Genomic DNA, 20966 nt, shown 5'->3' on the forward strand with positions numbered 1-20966 from the left:
TTAAGAGCTTATGTGTATATATTAGTCTCTAGCCATCATTAACCCAGCCGTAACTTTTTTTTGTCCATGCTGCAGTGGCTACAATGAAGAAAACAATACCATGTTCTAGCATGTAATAAAAATAGTTTTTATTTTATTTTGCAAAAACAAAATATACAAATGGTCACTTAAGCACAAACCACTTAATCTGTGTAAGATCCATAAAATGCACACAATAAATAAAAGAGAAAAATCACAAAAATACCACAAATGCAGAGATTTTCAAAATCAGAGAACAAATCAACAGTCCAGTCTAAATAAAGAGAGTGGAAGTATTTCAGGTATGGTAACAGTAGAAGATCATAAAACCACCAAAAAAAAAAGAACAAGAGATCAAAATCAGGCAGCTAGAGTTTCCTGCTGAGCAGGGGCACGAGTCCAGGCATGTTTCTGTAGCACGCAAAAACACAGCATTCACAAGCAAAACACACATAACAAAAACCCCAAAAACCAAAGACTTAAGGACTGAGCTTTAGGACCAGGAATCTAAATATTCACTCTCTCAAGCACTGAACACAGGTATCCAACTAAAACCAAGACTACAATTTAAAATGGAGATAAAGTCTTTTAAACCCCAAAATGGGCTAAACACATTTAATCTCTTACAAAGAGAACGCACAACACTTACAATGCTGAGTTTTTCTAAACATCACTCTAACCTTGTCCTTTCCCAGCTTATTATATTTTGAGTAGCTCTGTGAGCCCTGAAACACCTATAATCAATATATATTTCATATTTATAAGGCTTCTCATTTATTTGTCTCCTTCTTTGCATAGGGTCCTGAAGAACATACTAAATCAAAAACTGTCTCTACATCTCTCGTTGACTTGTTTAGGGACCTGCAGAGACACAGGGTACAGCAGACTATCCCATATGTGTTGCTATGACATCAACTTAGCTCTTTAACACATGAGAGGGCAAGCCAACGTAACAGTGAAGATAAATAAGAACACATACGCTGAATACACACAGGAACGAATTGTTTCAAAAGCTGTTCAAAAATCAAACGTTTGTAATTCACACACAAAACAGAACAAATAGAAACTTTGGTTTGGCAGCCTGTTCACTTCCATTCAGTGCATAGCCTCTCATACACAATGGTTAAAAAACAAAAAACACAGCTTTGTATTATACAGTGAGCAAATCCTGTCAGCAAGAATAGTTCCAATAAACCCAGAAGCTGAATTAAATCAAAAGTTTTCACTTTTAGGATTTCAGATACTCTGATTTGTCTTTTACAAACTGATGCTCTTGGTGTCATCGTGCACATTTCCAGATGAGAAATGACCCGTAGCCATTTTTCATAATGTCTTATTTGGAATAAGTGTGGCAAGCAGACACATATAAGTACTTGCCACTGCTTGTAGTGACACGTATAACTATTTGAAACTTTGCCAGTTACGGTCGTAGTCTGTAGTCAACTTTACAATAGACATTTCAACCCATAATACTGTCAGTAGATGCTAACTTGTTGGGGCTTTCCATGACATTAATAATCAAACTGCTGGCAGTGGCTTATAGTATGATTGGGACGGTCACTGTTCATTTGAAATCATCCAAAAATACAAACAAACAAAAAACAGAATCAAACTCTCAGAATCCAAAACAAAAGAAAGGAAAATCCACTGTAAAACTGAAATGTGTCAGAAAACTAAAACAAAAGTACGATGATAACAAATGTGTTTGGAACATTTTAAAACTGTTTTTCAGTCTTTGAAAATAATAACATATTTGAAATTAAAAACGTGATCTTGTCCATTAAAAACAGCCTCATCCAGTCCCAGGAACCTCTGTGCTGCTTTTTACCTGCTGCTAACATCTCATGTGAACTCGGTTCGGCTGGAATTCAGAGCAGAAAATCACCTTTAAACCTCGCATCATCACTCCAACCATGAAAACAAACACCATGTCAGTCCAGCCCTTAATGTTGCTCTAGTGTCCTCCAGGTTACACGTTCTGCATTCTGCAGTCTGAAGTGTTCGTCTGTTTCCTCCCAGCAGCCAATCAAAAGCCACCTCCCAGCACCTCACTCCACAGTGCTGCTGCTGCTGGCCTTGACCCCGGCCCTGCTAATGTGCAGCCAGGGCAGCTTGGCGCAATTTTTAAAGAGCTGTTCGATGGCAATGTGACGCACGTGCAGCTCAGATGCCAGCGAGTCTTTCTCCTGCACGGCAACTGTCAACTCCTCAAAGACCTCTGTGAAGAGAGAGAGGAGGGGTGGATAGAGGGGATCAGCATTTTTATTCACAAGGCACACACACACACACACACACACACACTGCAGATCATTAAGTCGCGGGCGGGCTTATGTAGTCTTTCAAATTATTAAACATGAGCAATTAACATCCCCATCTGCTGTGGGTACATTTGTGGAAGTGACTGCTCTTAAAGGGTGAACAAAAATGTGCAGGACACGCTCCCACTAGGACGTTGGGAGGACAATATCTCACATTAGCTCAGGTAATTTGCCTCTTGGCAGCAAGAAGAATGATAATTTTACTCATCCAAAAGAATCAAGAAAAAAAATAACATGACAGTTTAATAATGATTAAGCTGCTCATTTAAGCAGCTGTGTGATAGGTCACTCAGAGGTCACATGGTGCGCTGGACCTCTTGAGATAAGAAAGCTGAGATAAGCAGCAAACAATGGCTCTAACAGAGCCGGCAGTGGATTCAAGGAGATGATGTGTTGACCAGAAGCCTTTTAGTCTATTTCAGGCACTAATTTATTGAGTATTATGTTCTGAATCGGGGAGCTAAAAGTCAGACTGGGAATTAAAAAGACCCTTTCACTAGAGCAGCTTTTTTCCTGAGGGCACCAAAAATCTCATGTGGGGATTTATCAGAGAGGAGGATTTCACACTGAAGCAAAGGTTTTTAAAAATGCTTAAAATATAGATGACTATGACTGCTGAGCCTTCTGTGAAAGGAGCTGTTCAATCAGGATATCAGTAAAAACCACTTACTCTGAATCTGCAGGAGTAGCTGGGCATTTAGCTGATGGAGCTCATCCACACTCATTTCAGTCACTAAAAGAAAAGAGATCACTTTTAATGGTGTGTGAGCACAGTGGATGTCATTTAGAATAAGAATAGACTTTAAACATGCTGCAACACTTGTGCTACTTGTCGATGTCAGAAATTGTAAATAATACGCACTAAAACTTCATTTGCTCTGTTTAAATAACTGCAAAGGTCTGTGCCATCTCAAGTGTCAGAGGGTGATGCTGTTCTCCTGCGGAAATATCCACAGTTTAAACAGTCTACCTGTGAACTGCCTGTCATCTTTCACTTATAAGCAGAGAATTTGAAAACTGCTGGCCTCTAACAGGCTCAGTCACATCCTGCAGGATCTGTAGTTATAAACAGCTTTACTGGAGATGAGACGTGAAGCAGCCAAGGACACAGCCTATCTCGAGGTTAGAGGAAAATTAACCTCTCTCTGGAGAGATCACAGCTAAGAGGAAGATGAAGGACAGTAAAAACGTTCTGCTGTTGTACACGCTGAGGTTTTTGAAGATAAAACTGAATAATGTGAGAGGCGAGAGCAGCTTTCCTTGTCTGCTGACAGATGTATTTTTCTTTTTTAAAAGAAGAAGAAGAAGAAGAAGAAGAAAAGCATAAACGTTCCACTGCTTCAACTCCAATTTGATAAAACCAAAGTCTGCTAAAGTTTGTTTGTGAAAAGAAGAAATGTGCTTACACTCTTCTCTGCTGTGACCCTGGTGCGCGCGCTGCTGTCCTCCTGATGGCTTCCGGCTGTGAAGACCTCTCCTGCTGTCGTTGGACCAAACGTCAGAATGCGACTCCTGCAGCAGTCCTAGCTCCTCGGCTGTGTGGCGCTCCAGCATACCCATCGTGTAGTCAGCCGGCCCTGTTGATTTGCCCGTGTCCCAGCAGGGCGTGTAGCGGGGCACCTGGGCGTCTGACTGGGGGAGCAGCTTGTGGTCATTTTGCTGGCCGTAACACAGAAGCTTAGCCCCCCGTCTGTTCGGGCCACTGGAGGAGACAGAGTCTTTGTTCTGGGCGTACTGAATGATGCGGTTCAGTTTCTGGCTGAGGGCCAGCTTCATGCCCTCGTAGGCACTCCGGGAGACCTTGGATCGTGACAGCTTCTGGTTGGCGATGAGATGACATTTCTCAAAGCAGTCTCTGTGGCCTCGCAGGGACTTGGAGTGCAACAAGGTAGCAGAGGAGACACCTGCATTCACACGGACAAAGCAGGGAGTCAATAAGACGACGACAAACGCAATGACACAGTGCAAAACGACAGTCAGCTAAAGCTTCTATTGTAAGAAGAGCCGTTATTGAGTGAGCTCAGGTGAAGTGGAGACAAACCCGTTTTCCTAGCATGTGAAACAGCAGTGCTTGTTCTTGTAACCACCATAAAAACCTTTAGTGGGAAAAAGCTGCCCTTAAATAAACTTACAGTAGAGCTACAGAAAAAAGAAACATGAACTGTTAACTAGTCTGATATAATGTGTTGCAGCAGCCGTCCCACTTTCTATTGCTGTGAGCCAACCACCCCATGCATGTGTACTGAATCGTGTTTATTTCAAGGCTTCAGTCACATTATTTTGCAGATTTAGACTATTATAGATATAAAATAATTATAAAGATAAAGAGACTTTTTCCCCCTGAAGGCCAGTAAAACGCCACTGATCTGGGGCTGCTAGGCTGGACGCTAAATTATTAACATTAATAAGTAACATCTGCAGAGTGTCCGTTGTCTGCAGCAGGAAACGCTGCAGTGAAAACCTCAGTTCTGAGAATGTTAGCATGCCAGCTTTTCTTCATTGCAGCCACCGCATACTGCTTCAAAAGCTTACAGACACACAGACACACACACCAAATCTACCACATGCAGTAGAAACAATACTGTCAGAAAGCTCTTGCTGCCTCCTGCTAATGCAAGAAGACAGAGTAACTGCTATTTTAGCTTGTGCCTTAAATCATGTTGCATGTATACCATATTCTGTTGGATTAATAACCTACTGAACTTGCCACAGCAAATAAAAGTAAGAAGTAAACTAGTATGAAAGCAAGCTAAAACTGACAGACTGACCTGCCACAATCTCTCAGTAAAAGCTGCTTAGTGCTCAGTGGATTAGCCAGTAGAGCTCGAGATGGGAGGGATAATAGCTTAACTCAGTCTCAATGCAAATATAAAGCATTTTTTTAAAGCCGGAGGATTCATGAGAGGAAATTGGTCTCTCTGTCCATATGAAGCAGCACTTCATTTACATTAATTCATGAGACTTACCTGTGCCTGCTTCTGTCAAACAATATTTTTATGACTTCACTACCCAGCAGTGACTACATTTTAGCTTCTTTAACCCATTTTAGCTTGAAAAACTGCACAATACAGCACTTGTTGAAAAAGAGACTAAAAAGATGCATTCCCTGGTGTAAAATAATTAATTCTGCATTCCTTGTGGTTACCTTTACACATAAAATGTAATGTTTCATGGATCCAAAAATTAAAAGAGGGTCACACTGTGCTCAGTTTTGCGTGTAACAGGAAATTACTCCAAATAAGTAGAACACAACTGTAATAACCTCTGAGTGTGGCTTTATAAACAATGGGAGGCTGACGGTGAAAGAGAAAGCGTTAACACAGTGTGTGTGTGTGTGTGTGTGTGTGTGTGTGTGTGTGTGTGTGTGTGTGTGTGTGTGTGTGTGTGTGTGTGTGTTTGTTTTAGAGAGATGGAGAGGTGACCTTCTTCTTACAGCCTCTATTTCTCAGTAGACAGGCATATGTGCTGGAGTCTGAGGTGAGGAGATTAGTCACTGTTGTTCATCTCGATTTAGAAGCTCACACAGAGACATTTACCTCACAAGCGCCTCTCTGCACTTTACCAGCAGCCAGGTCACTGTTTTCACTACACGACACGACCACAGCAGACACACTCACTCATAAGCCCCATGTTTGGCGTTTGTAGTGCAGGGCTGCTCTAAAGTTACACACATGCAAAACAACGTAAGGCAACACACACACACACACACACGGAGATGCTGGTTCAACAAATTCCACTTAGTCTAAGTAAGAAGAGAACCCATACTGATGTTAATGACTGAAATGGAGAGAAAATATTAATGAAGTCAACACAGAGAGTTGAGTTATTTGTCATTGTAAAAACTGGCTTTGAGAACAACAACAATAACAACAACAATAACAACAACTAGCAAAACTAACATGAGAAAAGGAAACTTTATGTATAAAAGCAGAGACAGTAAGCAAAGTTGTGCAAAGACAGACATAAAGCATGCTGGCTGAAAATTTACCAAGAGAATTTTGGTTTTAGTGGTTTGAGGCTGCATGTTGTATGAATTGTAAAAGTCAGTTTTCTGCCTAGAGTTATATAAAATAGAAGCAGCTCACATGAAAAGGAAGACAAAAATATTTTTCTGCACAAATTTGTTTGTAGGCAGTGCTTTTGGTATCTTTTGAAAGCTTCTGTTTTGTAACCTTGTGGAATCACATCAAATAGTTCATCCCTAATTTGGGACAGACTGCATTAATAGACCTTAAATGCCTTAGCACATAGGAAGGTTTTAGACCATTACACAACTGTGTGGCACAAATCTATTCTTAGCTTCAGCGTAGTTCGGTTTTGACACCGAGTGCCTAAAAAGTCAGATGTTTGCAATGGATTAGTCTTATGAGGGAACCAAATATTATCAGAGTTTTGAGTCGTGCGAGTGCGTGAATAATTGTCTAACAAATAGTCAATGACTCTTCAGACACAGAACTTTGTGCCAGTCACACAGCCATGGATTTATCTGATCAGTCTTAGCCTTTGGATGTCCACAAAAACAGTCACTACCACTTGCCAGCAGAAAAATCATTGGCACACAACCAGGGCCGTGCACCACCAGCAAAAGACCTCACACCAGCTAAGCAGCTTAGCGCTACTGTCTTTCATGGCTGCACACACAGCCACAGGCACACACAGACTATTCACTGGAGGTGATTCAACATTGTTAGGCTGTGACATCCAGAGACATTAGTCACACTGATGACCAATGGACTTGTTTTGGTCTGCTCGTCTGGGAAGGGGTGAAGTTAAACTGTCGTAGACAAAAGCACAAACGCAAGCTGAAGTTTAATGAACAAATCCAGGCCTGTAATCAGTAATCCCTGCCTACAAATAATTATACAAAAGTAGAATCAGGCAATTCAGACCCACACCCGAATCAGAACTCAGGTAGCTTGTTTCATTAAAATCAAATAATCAGACTTCAGGCAGGTGGGAAAGAGTTTCCTTTAAGACAAGGATTACGTTTCAGTAGAACTCAAACACTTTACAACTAAATCACAAGGTTTTAGTCACAAGGAAAACAAGCATTCAGAAAAGTTGGGGAACAAGACAAAACCACAGAGATATTACTTCCTCTGTTTGACAGGCCAGCTTCTTTTAGCGGCAAACGTTTTGGCCAAACTGAACTCTGACCTGCACTTACAGATTTGTTCTTGTGGTTTCCATCAGGGAAAGAAAACTCAATGATACATGTTTGCAGAACATTATACGGATAGTATGTGATATATTAGTAATGTCTGTTTCATCAAACTTCTGAGCCGCCTGCCCACTCAATCCTTGACACACTTTAATAACGTGTTGGGAGTTGGCATGGAGACAGCGGCACACAGGTCACTGATGGTGAGGTGTCAATAAGAGCTGCATGCCACTGCTTAGGAGAACGTGTTGTCAGCAGCTGCACACGGCAACAACAACGAACTCAATGACTCGTGAACTCAGACTACATGTTAACCACTACAGATGTCCTGCAGTGCTTCCTACAGACTAGCTGCCATCACAGGTGCGGGAAACCCCATCTAACCGAAACAACAGCAACTGTTTCAGCCTGGAAGACACAGATACGATTACAGAAACCTACAAGCACTCATGCGCACAACTCTATTTCCACAAGTATGGCGGCCATTAAAAAAACCCCAAAAAACCAACAACAAACAAACTTAGAATTTGCTCAGAAAAACAAAACAGTAAGGAAGTTGCACATGATCCAAACATGTTTAAAAGACTTATTTATTTTGTGTGTGTTTTGTTGCCAACGTTGAAAAACAGACTACAGCACAATGTGACCTTGTTCATTACCGTTATTATTATTATTATTATTATTAATATAAATCAACTAAATATAGATCAGGAATGCTTCTGTTCAAGGCGTGTCTCTTTTACCCTGAGGCTTACAGTCACACTGTGCACACAGTACAGTGAGTGGCAGGGAGAGCAACATTTCTTATGCCTAAACTATGTTTATGCAGACACTGTTGTGAACTAACAATCATACATTCAAACACAAACTCCACGTTTAACAAGTACTCGGATTCCAGAAAATAAAGAACAAACTGTTCATGGAAAAGGATATTGATGCATGACAAATGCTGATTAATTTGTTTAACAACATAAGCATAATGGCTAACATATTTTTAGGCGAGAATGTAGCTGTGTAAACCTCAAATATCTGCTCAGTTTATCAAGACGCCACATATTTTCAAAAGCGCTCCGACATTTTCGGAGACGTCTGTTACCCACTAGCTCGATAGCTAGCCGGGGTTTAACGCTCACTAGAGCCGTGAGAACACCGGACTCCCGGCAAATCGGTTTCAAACCCACCGCCGTCTTTCGCTACTCAGGTTAAACAGGATATATAAGTCACTTAGATAACTTAAAAATGTTATTGTTTGGCTTTTTTTGTATTTTATTTGTTCCTGAGTAAATCGGTTTGTCTGAGATTAAAGTTATAGTTTTTACACAGCTGAATAAACGTCAAGCAGACAGCTGATTATCAGAAGTGTGAGATGCTCCAGAATTTACTCCGGTGTCCTGTTATATTTTAGATAGCAAGGAGCAGACGGCTGAGTTTATTAAACTTCACCGAAACAATCTGCAAATGTCATTAAAATTTAATAAACTATCATCTTGTCTTTATTTTTAGTTAGCACATACCTTAAACACTTAAAGCTGTAAGCTAATGATAGTTATATAAGAGCAGATGCTGCTGGTGCAATAAGCTGTAGTTTTACGTCCAATGGATGATGATCTGATTAGTTGACTAATCGCAAAAATAATCGGTGACTAGTCGACTATCAAAATAATGGTTTGTGGCAGCCCTAATAAGATAAGATAAGATAAGATAAGATAGAACTTTATTAATCCCTCGGGTGGGTTCCTCTGGGAAATTTGACTTCCAAAAAAAGCACAGCAACGACCAAAGTTACAGTTACAGAACTGATATCTCAATATCTCGATATCTCGATAGATAGATATCTCGATAGATAGATATCTCGATATCTCGATAGATAGATATCTATCTATCGAGATATCGAGATATCTCGATAGATAGATATCTCGATATCTCGATAGATAGATATAGATAGATAGAGATATCTATCTATCTATATCTATATCTATATATATATATATATATACATACATACATATATACACACACACACACACACATATATAAATACAGAGACAAATATAAATAAAATATACAAAGGGGATAAATAGAATAAATAGGAATAAAAAATAAAAATACAAGTGAATTGCACATTTCAAGTTTCAAGTATTGAGTCTATATGGCCCATGTACACTATTTTCTATCATTTTTAAAGCACTGTCTGTTAACTGTGGCTGAAACGAGGATTATACCTTACATGCACACCACACAAGGTGGAGAAAGATCAGAGTTACTTATTCATACTACAGAAATGTGCTGGTTTAAACACCATGAGGCAATTTATGTCAGGCTAAAGGAGACTTAAGGCCACCTAATCCCTGCGTACAGACAGAGGCTGAAGCTCTCCAAACCTGTCGTGAGGACCAAAAAACTGTGGAGCAACGAGGCTGTGGAGGAGCTTCGCACGTGTTTGGAGTCTACAGACTGGGACACAATGAAGGCTGCTTCTAACAGCTTGGACGAGTTTACGGACACTGTCACCTCCTATATCCACTTCTGTGAGGACAGCATCGTGCCATCACGCACCAGGGTGAGTTATAACAATGACAAACCCTGGTTTACTCCTAAACTCAAAAAACTGTGGCTGGAAAAGAGAAAGGCGTTCAGAAGCGGTGACAGGGACTGCTACAGAGAGGCCAAGTACAGGTTCACTAAAGAAGTGGACATTGCTAAACATCAGCACTCTGAGAAGATGCAGCAGCAGATCTCAGAGAATGACTCGGCCTCTGTGTGGAAAGGTTTTAGGAATATCACAAACTACAAGCCTAAAACCCCCCACTCCACTGATGACTTGCTCTTAGCCAACACCCTTAACGACTTCTACTGCCGTTTTGACGAGCCATCAGGCAGCCTTCACACCTCCAACGACCCCAACAATAGAGACACTTTGGACACTAATTCCCCCACCTCTCCCCCCTCCATAGAGCCATCACCACCTTCAAACACTTCACCTACAACACCCCCCTCCTCACCCCACACAAAAGAGGATTTCACACCACCTCCTCCCACCACAACTCTTCATATTCATGAAGAAGGTGTGAGGAAGCAGTTTAAGAGTCTGAATGCTCGGAAAGCTCCCGGCCCAGACGGTGTGTCTCCTGCCACCCTCAGACACTGTGCAAACGAGCTGGCCCCAGTGTTTTCTGGCATCTTCAACTCCTCACTGCAGGCATGTCATGTGCCTGCCTGCTTCAAGTCCTCCACCATAATCCCTGTCCCCAAGAAACCTAGGATCACTGGACTAAATGACTACAGACCCGTGGCTCTGACATCTGTGGTCATGAAGTCTTTTGAGCGCCTGGTTCTCTCCCATCTCAAGACCCTCACGGCCCCCCTCCTGGACCCCCTGCAGTTTGCATACAGAGCCAACAGGTCTGTAGATGACGCCATCAACATGACCCTACACTTCATCCTGCAGCATCTGGACTCCCCAGGAACCTATGCCAGGATCCTGTTTGTGGACTTCAGCTCTGCCTTCAATACCATCCTTCCAGACCATCTCCGAGGCAAGCTTTCCCAGATGAATGTGCCTGATCCCATCTGCCGGTGGATCACTGACTTCCTGACGGACAGGAAACAGCATGTGAGGCTGGGAAAGAATGTCTCGGACTCCCGGACCATCAGCACCAGCTCCCCTCAGGGCTGTGTTCTTTCTCCCCTGCTCTTCTCCCTGTATACTAACTGCTGCACCTCCACCCACCAGTCTGTCAAGCTAATCAAGTTTGCAGATGACACCACCGTTATTGGACTCATCTCGGACGGGGATGAGTCTGCCTACAGGAGGGAGGTTGAACGTCTGGTGTCCTGGTGCAGCCACAACAACCTGGTGCTGAATGCCCAGAAGACAGTGGAGATTATTGTGGACTTCAGGAAGCACACAGCTCCACTCCCCCCATCATCCTGACTGACACCCCCATCACCTCTGTGGACTCATTCCGCTTCCTGGGTACCACCATCACCCAGGACCTGAAGTGGGAGCCCACCATCACCTCCGTCATTAAGAAAGCCCAGCAGAGGATGTACTTCCTGAGGCAGCTGAAGAAATTCAACCTGCCAACACGGACGATGATGCAATTCTACACCGCAATCATCGAGTCCATCCTCACCTCCTCCATCACCGTGTGGTACGCTGGAGCCACTATCAGGGACAAACAGAGACTGCAGCGTGTTGTGCGCTCTGCTGAGAAGGTGATTGGCTGCAGACTCCCATCTCTGCAGGACCTGTACACCTCCAGGACACTGGGGCGTGCAGCTCGGATCTCAGCTGACCCTTCTCACCCTGGACACAGTCTGTTTGACCTGCTCCCCTCAGGCAGGAGGCTCCGGTCCATTCGCACCAGAACCTCTCGCCATAAGAACAGTTTCTTCCCCTCTGCTGTTGGACACATGAACAATAAACGTATGACTGTTCCCACCACTAACACATGACCCTACGCTGTGTTCACTGCATCATTCCATGTTTGGCACTGATCACCACCTGCACTCAGATAGATATATACATATCTATCTACTTAGCACTTTTAATTCTTATTCTCATTTTTATTTTCATGTCTATTTAAGCTTAATTTATAACAGTATTTATAACAGTATGTTTGCACTGAAGCACCGCAGCAATTTCCTAATGTTGTAAACCCGATCAACATTTGGCAATAAAACCCTTTCTGATTCTGATTCTGATTTAAAAAGAGCCTGTTCATTCAAACCCATGTATTAGTACAAAACTAGTAGACCACGCCGTGGGTTCAGCAAATATCTGGACCCCAGCTGTGTTCAATCAAACAGCTACCACAGGCTGCAACATAATTGGGCCTCTCAATACACCCCAGGGTGAAGAGTTCACCCACAATAAATGAGCCGTTTATAGAAGCATGCTGCAGTCAGAATCAGCACCGTCTAATATATTCCAGCCTTTCGGTGTAGGAATTTGATCTTTATTCATTCCAAGCCCTAATAAAGTCTGGTATAATAATAACACCCGACTTGAATACACTCAGAATTATATAAGAAAAAATAAAGAAATGGTTCTGGGTTCCAGCTGAACGTGACGGTTCAGCAGACTGATCGTCTGACACGGAGCCACAGGAGTCCAATAACAAGAAACCGTCTGTGATGGGGGCTGGATAGAAAATATTCACCTATCCACCTTTTGTCAGTTCTCTCAGGTATTTACAGATCACAGCTTGCACAATATATTAATAGAAAGTGTGCGATACCATAACAGCCAAAGGTACTCTGCTCCTTTAATGTGGTCCTTTAGAGATCACATGTGATAATAATTAGTTGTGTAATTAAAATTAGAATAGACATCTGACGACCAAACCAACATTTATACCAGTATGCCACAACTGAAAGGGACCTCTGGCTCGAGCAGGGCGATATGGCCAAAAATATTTATCACAATATATATTTGAAAATTTGCGATAACATATAACTGACGATAATATATATTTTTCGGACCATAAGGTGCACAGGATTATAAGGCACATTAAGCAAAACAGTCAGATAAATCAAACTTTCCTCAACTCATTCTTCTTGCTTCCTCCACTTCTGTACCATTGATTCATTAATGCTGCGTTCTCTGGCAGCTGCTCTATTCCCATGTTGTTGCAGTATATTAATGACTAACCTCGTATTGTGGATGGATTATCTCAGTTGTTCTCCTGACTGAAGTTTGGTCCGTTTACAGCATCCTGCCATGCGATTGCATTTGTCCCTAACCACCAGGAACCTTCACGTTAACTTTTTTCGAGGGGAAAAAGGTTGGCGTTCATCCTGCAGCTTCACTGTTTATGTTATGCTAACATAGCTGTGTAGCTAGCGATCACATAGCACATCATTATATACCAGCTAGCCCAACTTCAGTAACCCTACAAACGTCACTGCTGTTTAGTTTCCTGTCTTCATTTATGTTGGAAGTGATAGCAGAGCTGTACGTTTGAATGTTTTCAGAAATCTCTCAGAACATGCTATATCATGCTTAGGTAACTAGCGAAACTAGCGAGCTAACTTCCGCTAGCTTCCTGCTAACTTCTAACTCCGTTAAATGTAATAAATTCTGTTTTCATGGATGCCTGGATGTTAAACTTCATAGTTTCACCTGGTAAAGCAGCAATGCTGATCGTTTTATTAAAGATGAAAGAATTTAGACAGTTTTTAACTCTCAGTGATGCTAGTTTGACTTTGGGACCCTAAGAGAACGGAGTTTAGGACCCAGATTACTCCCAGATTTACGAGCACCTTAGTCCAACAAATACGGCAATAACGATGGCCCGCTTGCATGTTGTACAAAAAAAAAAAAAAAAAGAAAAAAAAAAGAAAAGTGCTTTGTCGTGTATCTGACGGACAAACACCAAACCAGTTCCACATCACTGAAGCTGCACCATTTTTACAAACCAATTCTGGTTCATCCGTTTCACTCAACAATCGGCCATGTGCGTATGAAAACAAAGGCACTGCACATGTGCGTTTTACCCATATTTTATCGCGATATTTCATTTTCTTATCGTTGCCTAACATTGTACCGGTATTATCGTGAACACTATAATATGGCCCAGCCCTCCCTCTGGCTATCTTAGTCATCTTATAATCTTTGGTATCACTGGCATTTCTGGGTTTGGTTATTGACAGGTTAGTCTGAGCGGTTATAAAGATGTCCTAATTATAAAACTTCCTCTGAAATATGCACATTCTTTTAACATGAAACAGCTCTTCCACAGAACATAAGTAGTAATTGGCTGGCTCTGGGTGTGGGACTGCAGTCACCCCCTTGTTCTCTGCTGCAACGTGTTGACGCTCAGGGCTAGAATACCGCTCAGATGGTATAGTAAGAAAAAGGAAAGGAAACACTGTAAATAAGACGTGTTAACCTAAGTACAGGTTGAGCAGTATATAAATACGTACAAAATTTTGTTTGATGCTTTCTCATAGAACAAGCAGATGCAGGCCAAAGTGATTTCCTCAGGAAACAGCTACTTGGAGATACAAAGACTGCACTTCCTGTCCATTCATTTGACTTTAAACTGTGAACAAAGTCTTAGCCACAAACAGGATTTACATTTATATCTGCACCCGCTGCTACCATTGGCGATTTTGGTGATAAACAACGCCGCACAAAAGTGCCTTTAAATAGGGAACACAATATACTGACGCCTGGAAATGACAAAGTTTCAACATTACTGACTTGTTGGTGCACACTATCCAACAACAGTCATGAATACTCTGCATGTCAGCAGCTGCCGGACATGTCTGAACAACACCACTTCATGCGTATCTGTAATCACATCTGTGGGAGGATGTGGACTGAAAAGAATACTTGAGTGTAACTCATAGTGGATTCTTTTGCTACTGCTTAGCTACAATGTGGCAGTGTCAAGTTGTGGTGAGTGTCACCACCATACTGTGCAGTGAAACATTTTTTTTTTTTTAAATAAAAACATCTGCAGAAAAAAAGGGCAACTTGATTGATTTTACAAAAATGTTCAGCTGTGGTCAAAATGTTAAAAAAAAAAAAAAGAATATTGTGGAAAAATTTCAGCATTCTTCGGGTCACGTGTACCCTAATGGTCACTCAGCTTTGCAAAAGTGCAGTACCAAATCAGTCTTCTCCAAATGTGGTGCGTTTAAGTAAAAAATAAACCCTTCTCCTTAGATGCAATTGGACTGTGCATGTGGTGGCTCATCTTCACACAATCACCTGGTCTAAAAATATCATTTTTGACACAGAAAGACTTGATCTCTATCCATCTACATCTGAAACCAGCATTTGTCACCATTTAGTTTCAGCCAGCTACAAGTCTGCCTGCTGTGTGGCCTGTAGAAAACACTTATCTTTGTTCATAAAATAAATTTTTTTTAAAAAAAAGCTCTTTGGGGTGATGGCATTTTCTTGAACCACACCAATAAATTTACTTGATAATTCTGTTAATATTCTGTTCATGTAGAAAGTAATACATACAAAGTGGCCTCTATCTAACACAAAAAAGTAAATAAATAAACAAACAAAAACAAATAATTCTGACTCTGCTGTTTATTGAATATTCAGAGCCAACATGAATGAGCCAATGAATGATAGTGATAGCATGATGTGACCTGATGTGACCTGGGACACAAGGGCTCTGGGGTGTGTGTGTGTGTGTGTGTGTGTGTGTGTATAAAAGAGATAAACACCACTATGAAGGTGTATATAGACTCATGTTTATCAGAGTTAACAGATTTGCCGTTGAGTAAATTGTAGCCTTGCTTCTTCTCTTTTAACAAACAGTGGATGAATGGGAGCTATGGCTATTAAGTCTACATGAGCAGTCAGCGAGCACATGGCTAGGCTTTAGTTTCCAATCAGCCATGCCGAAAGTGGCCACATGAAGCTTGGCAGGCTTTTCTCTGACCAATGATATGCTTAGCTGCACCAGAAACACGTGCTTGTCTGCAAACTCTACCTTTTCTCCCAGCATATCCGACAGTTACATAACAGCCATTTCAATGCTACACATGCTGATGTCAAAACTTGCACCCCAAAAAACTGAATCTGAGAGGGGTTTTTTCTGACACATCCAGTGCCAAAGGACACCTCAGATTTGGGGATAGACTTTTAGTACTTGGACTCAACATCCTGAAATAGAATATGCAAAGACAGCCTAAGTGAGCAAAACAATCCAGCCCATCTCAAAATGATATACCATCCTAGAAGCACTCGGGCAGTTCCCAGAATCCTCTATAGCTGTTTAACACATCATACACAATCACAATATATGTAGATAAAAAATATACACACACTTCAACAAGAGCCTTTGTGCATCTGTGAGACGAGTGCCAAATGAGAGGCATGTCCAATCCCTTTTGATTCCCTATTCTTCCTCAAATAGGCCACTCATTAATTAAGACATGAAAAAACTTCAAACACATGCTCTTGAGTTGGAGTGGCACATCAAACGGGAGAATCACGGCAGCCTGCCATACTTAGGGCTTCGGTCGTGCAGTCCCATTACCCTGCACATGTAGCTTATACATTGTTTCTAGAGAGGATAAAAGAAGCGACTGTGACAGGCAATCCTATAAGACATCAAACCGATGAAAAACTGAAAGGCTCTCAGACTTTATCGCAACAACTGGTGCAGGCATATTTGCCATGATGGGAAGTGATGACCGCAGAAGAATCTGGATGATTCTACATAATCCAAAACGTCTTAGAAACTAAGAGCAGCACTGATATATTCATGCCTGTTGATAAAAGCTCTGAAATTGCTGGACATTAAGACAAAGGCAAATTCAGAATCCCATCAGACAGACAGTGTGTGGCAATTAAGAAAAGGTCACACTTAAAAATGTTTTTTTGAAAAAAGCAGGCAGCTCTTTTCTTTTCCCCCCATAGCACTTTGTTGGTGAACACGCAAGCAGCCCACAGCCTTACCTTCAATGCTGAGTTCAAAGCAGACGTGGCAGAAAGACAAGGTCCCCGTTTCTGTCTCTAGCTTACAGACGCTGCAGATATTGTCATCATTCAGATCAATGTTAACAAACTGTTCCTCTTCATCCATAGTGTGCCTGTGTTCAAACAATCAGTGACAGATAACACGGTTAGCATGCACAACCTCTAAGTGTATTTCTTAGTAATTAGGTCACACTTTCATATAAACTTATTAAAAATGTACTTTTTGGTCGGGAGGAACGGTTTTTTTGGGGGTCTAAACTATTTTTGGTGCAGATACAGTAAAAGGGACAGTGTCCTTTTTAATACATCTTTAGTTGATGATAGAAAAACGATGACCCAAAATGATAAAATGGTCATGTGATCACTGAAGTGCTAGATTAAAAATGCCAGTCACTCTCTTAACACTGTGTGAACATGCTCCAACCCCTCCACACTGAACCAACAATACAAACATTAATGGCCCGGTCTTAAAACAACTGTTGTCTCAGTGGGAAATATGTCAGGACACTCTAGAAACACATATAACAATGAACACAAGCAAGTAATGTAAACTACCCAATCCTTTCTTTGCAGTTGTTTAGACTGATGTTCAGTAACTTTACTCAAAATTACAAGTACTCCATTAGGTGACTGAAAACTTCCTCTTGGGAAAAAAACAAAGAACAGAAGCAAAACAACAAACTTGCCAATTAGTAACCATCTTGAAACACCACCGGGCATTTTTTGCACAGTTATTTTGTAACATTATCTAAATTAACTTTAGTCTCATTGGTCACAGTTTGTTTGGTCTTGTTGGTACGCTCGTTTGTCAGCTGCTACCAGAGGAGGGACCTGGCTCTCTTAGATTAGTTCACTTGGTTTGATTGAAAAAAAAAAAAAGAGCCCCAACAAACAATGCTGACAGAGCTCTGGCCACCAGACGTGTTTCACCCCTTCTTGTCTGTAGGTCTCAACGGGAAAACTCCAGGCAGAGAGCTTTCAGCTTTCAGCTCTGCAATGCCCCAAGACTAAGGCCTCCACACCTAGTAACATTTAGCCAGAGCATGGAAAGTCAAGGCCTTTGCCAAGACTGCGCAATCTTATGCTGAGCTTTCTCAGCTCCTTTTAAAGGAGAGGATTTCTGACTGCACTATAAGCTCTATTTAAAACCTCTGCTGGACAGAAGTAATAACAACAATGATTACGTTCTGGATCATGTAATCAGGACATCATGAATACAGTGACAGAGTGGAAGAAAACTTCTCCCACTGGCAGGTTTGATTTCACAAGAAATCCAACAAAACTCAAGACAAAAACAAAGGCTCTTTTTCATATTTCTTCTATTGTCTGAGTTGTAGCCACTAATTTCAGCTTCAGAATTCAAAGAATTTGTGGATTCTCTGTCTGAAGATATAACAAGCATAGCTCAACGAACATTACAATAAGTCTGTGAAAAAAGCTAATAATGATGTATGCATGTGGGGGGGGGGGGGGGGGGGGGGGGGGGGGGGGGGGGTCTTTCGTACCTGTATTGGATCTGCATTGTTGTACCTACTCTGTGCGCTACATTACAATGAATCCAGTCTGTCTGTGAAGGTTCTCAGTCATCCAGGTCATCGTAGTCAAAGGAGCTTGCAAAGAAAAGCGTCTGGACTTCTTTAAGTTGCTTGAAGACGTTTCACCTCTCATCCGAGAAGCTTCTTCAGTTCTAAGGTCAAATGGTGGAGAGTCCCAGATATAAACCTAGTGGGAGTGACCCCCCACAGAGGGACAAAAGGACCCCCTGATGATCCTCTAATCGCCTGAGCCAAGGTGTGAAACTGGGTGTGGGTCCCAATCAGCCAGGGTTTCGGGTATGTTCATTGTGAAACCTGGCCCCACCTTATCATGCGAATTCCTGAGGTCAGATGGCCCAAGATGTGATTGGGTCCCACACCCAATTTCACACCTTGGCTCAGGCGATTAGAGGATCATCAGGGGGTCCTTTTGTCCCTCTGTGGGGGGTCACTCCCACTAGGTTTATATCTGGGACTCTCCACCATTTGACCTTAGAACTGAAGAAGCTTCTCGGATTAGAGGTGAAACGTTTTCAAGCAACTTAAAGAAGTCCAGACGCTTTTCTTTGCAAGCTCCTTTGACAATGAATCCAGTCCCCTTTTTTGCCATTTAAAATTGATTTATAGAGCTGTTAAAAGTCCTTTCACCAAAAACTGATCGCAGCTTCTACCTTCTGACAGGAATGTTGTTCGAGGACATTATTCAATAACCTATGTTGTTGTAGGTGATATACTCGGTTTAAATACTGGCAATTACTTTTTGGCACAACATCAGACAAAAAGAGTGAATGATTATTAATGTGCCTTTGGATCTCTGCACTGAATATTTTAGTTATTATGGGGTTTGTCTCCACACAGTAAATACATTTTACAACTGGACGAGATAGCGGGATTCACTCAACAACTGATCTGAGAACATGCAACAACATATATGATCATCCAGTAGAGCTGGAATCATTTAAAATGTTTTGTAAATAACCTAAAAGAAACCCTATTGTTTGTTCTATTTGTCTCCGTGTGTCGTAACACGACGTAAATATTAATCAAGGACAGAAAACAAGCTAAGCAACGTTAACAACACCAATCCCAGTAGACAACACACACAAAAACATCTAAAACTTTGAGTTTTATAATTAACATGTCATATAACCAAAAAATTATACGTACATCTACAAGCACTCCCAGTTCACTACGTTAAATTTCTAACGCTAACACAGGATTAAGACCATTAGCAGACCTTCAGCTGTGAATCAACAGAATAGCCAATGGTTTTCTACCTGAACTTTCCAGTCTGTTGGAAGCACAGTTAACCTTCACCAATGCCCATTTTTCTTTCCGTCGGTAGTTTAAACGGCCTGCAGAATGCTACCTCAAATGCTGGCAGCTCAAAGTAACCCGAGCGACCTTTTAAGTACCGTTTAACAAATTCCTGCTAACAAGAAGTTAAGCTAGCAGCACACTGGCATCCTCCGAGTACTTCAGTCTGGCTGATTCGTGACCGTTATTTGGCGTTGTTAAACACCGATGGACTCATTTTAACGACAACACCGCCACTATTTTAGGACTCCACTTTTGTGAAACTCACCTTGATCTTCAAGATCCGCTCCGGACAGCTAGTCCTAGTTTATGTGTACTCCACGGTTCTCCTATACCCGAGTAAAGCACCCAAACACAGGACGAGGCTGCGCGTCACGGCAAATCCAGAGAAGCTACAGGAACCTCTAAACCCCCCCTCCGCGGAACGAACCACTAGTTTATACGAGGGGTGAAATGAATAACTTAGAGTTCAAGGATTAAGTGTTCTGGCTCTAGTATTAACACAGACAAAAAATACTGATACTCTATAATATTAAAAACATAACTAACGCCCATAAGTACAATAGTCTTATTACACAAATGGCGTATTGCAATAATATCATACATGCACCCCTATGATCAAAGTATATCTACGCCTTTCTTGCGTCATCAAAACAGTTCAGCGTTAGGTAGAAGACGTGATTTTTCTAGATAAACACAGGGATAACTATAAAAAGGGAACAGAAAAGCATTTTGTCTTCGTTTAACGGTTTGTCCGAGTCTATATACTTTTGTTTTAGGCGACTCTCGCGTTGTTTGCTAGTTTCTGTTTTTATTCTCCTTCACGTGAAGTCACACGCGGGAAATTCCAGCGTGAAGACCTAGTGGAACAGCCATTTATAGCACTGCGAGGGCAACTCTGGTCTCACTTCCCCCAAAATATATGACAGAAAATGGAAACGCTAAAGAAAACAGTCTTAGCTTTGACATGCAGAACGCTGGGTCTGTGCCTCTGTATTTGTACTTTGTTTTAAAAACAGTTAATAGGCACAGTAATGTCAGCCGATAAACCTTACTGTACACCCCAATGCCTTTGATGGAAACTGTTCATGTCAGTCTAACACTGATCATCTATAATTATGCCAAAACAAACCCATTTCAGTAGGAGATAAACTCCTAGC

At 41.6% G+C, this 20966-nt stretch overlaps 1 protein-coding gene across 1 annotated transcript; it reads right to left on the bottom strand.

The window, feature by feature from the left end:
• Nucleotides 1-103: 103 nt before the first annotated feature.
• Nucleotides 104-20228, bottom strand: lg10h21orf91 (linkage group 10 C21orf91 homolog). Its single transcript, XM_085288163.1, has 5 exons — nt 20075-20228; nt 16934-17067; nt 3743-4240; nt 3007-3069; nt 104-2236 (listed from the first exon to the last, which is right to left on the bottom strand). The coding sequence occupies exons 2-5, from the start codon at nt 17058-17060 to the stop codon at nt 2067-2069; spliced, it is 858 nt and encodes a 285-aa protein (XP_085144289.1). The 5' UTR covers nt 17061-17067; nt 20075-20228; the 3' UTR covers nt 104-2066.
• Between the last annotated feature and the right edge of the window lie 738 nt (nt 20229-20966).

Source organism: Mchenga conophoros, linkage group LG10, assembly GCF_057382185.1.
Source record: "Mchenga conophoros isolate Kocher_MC1m ecotype Shallow Benthic linkage group LG10, M_conophoros_male_GT1.1, whole genome shotgun sequence".
Taxonomy (NCBI): Eukaryota; Metazoa; Chordata; class Actinopteri; order Cichliformes; family Cichlidae; genus Mchenga; species Mchenga conophoros.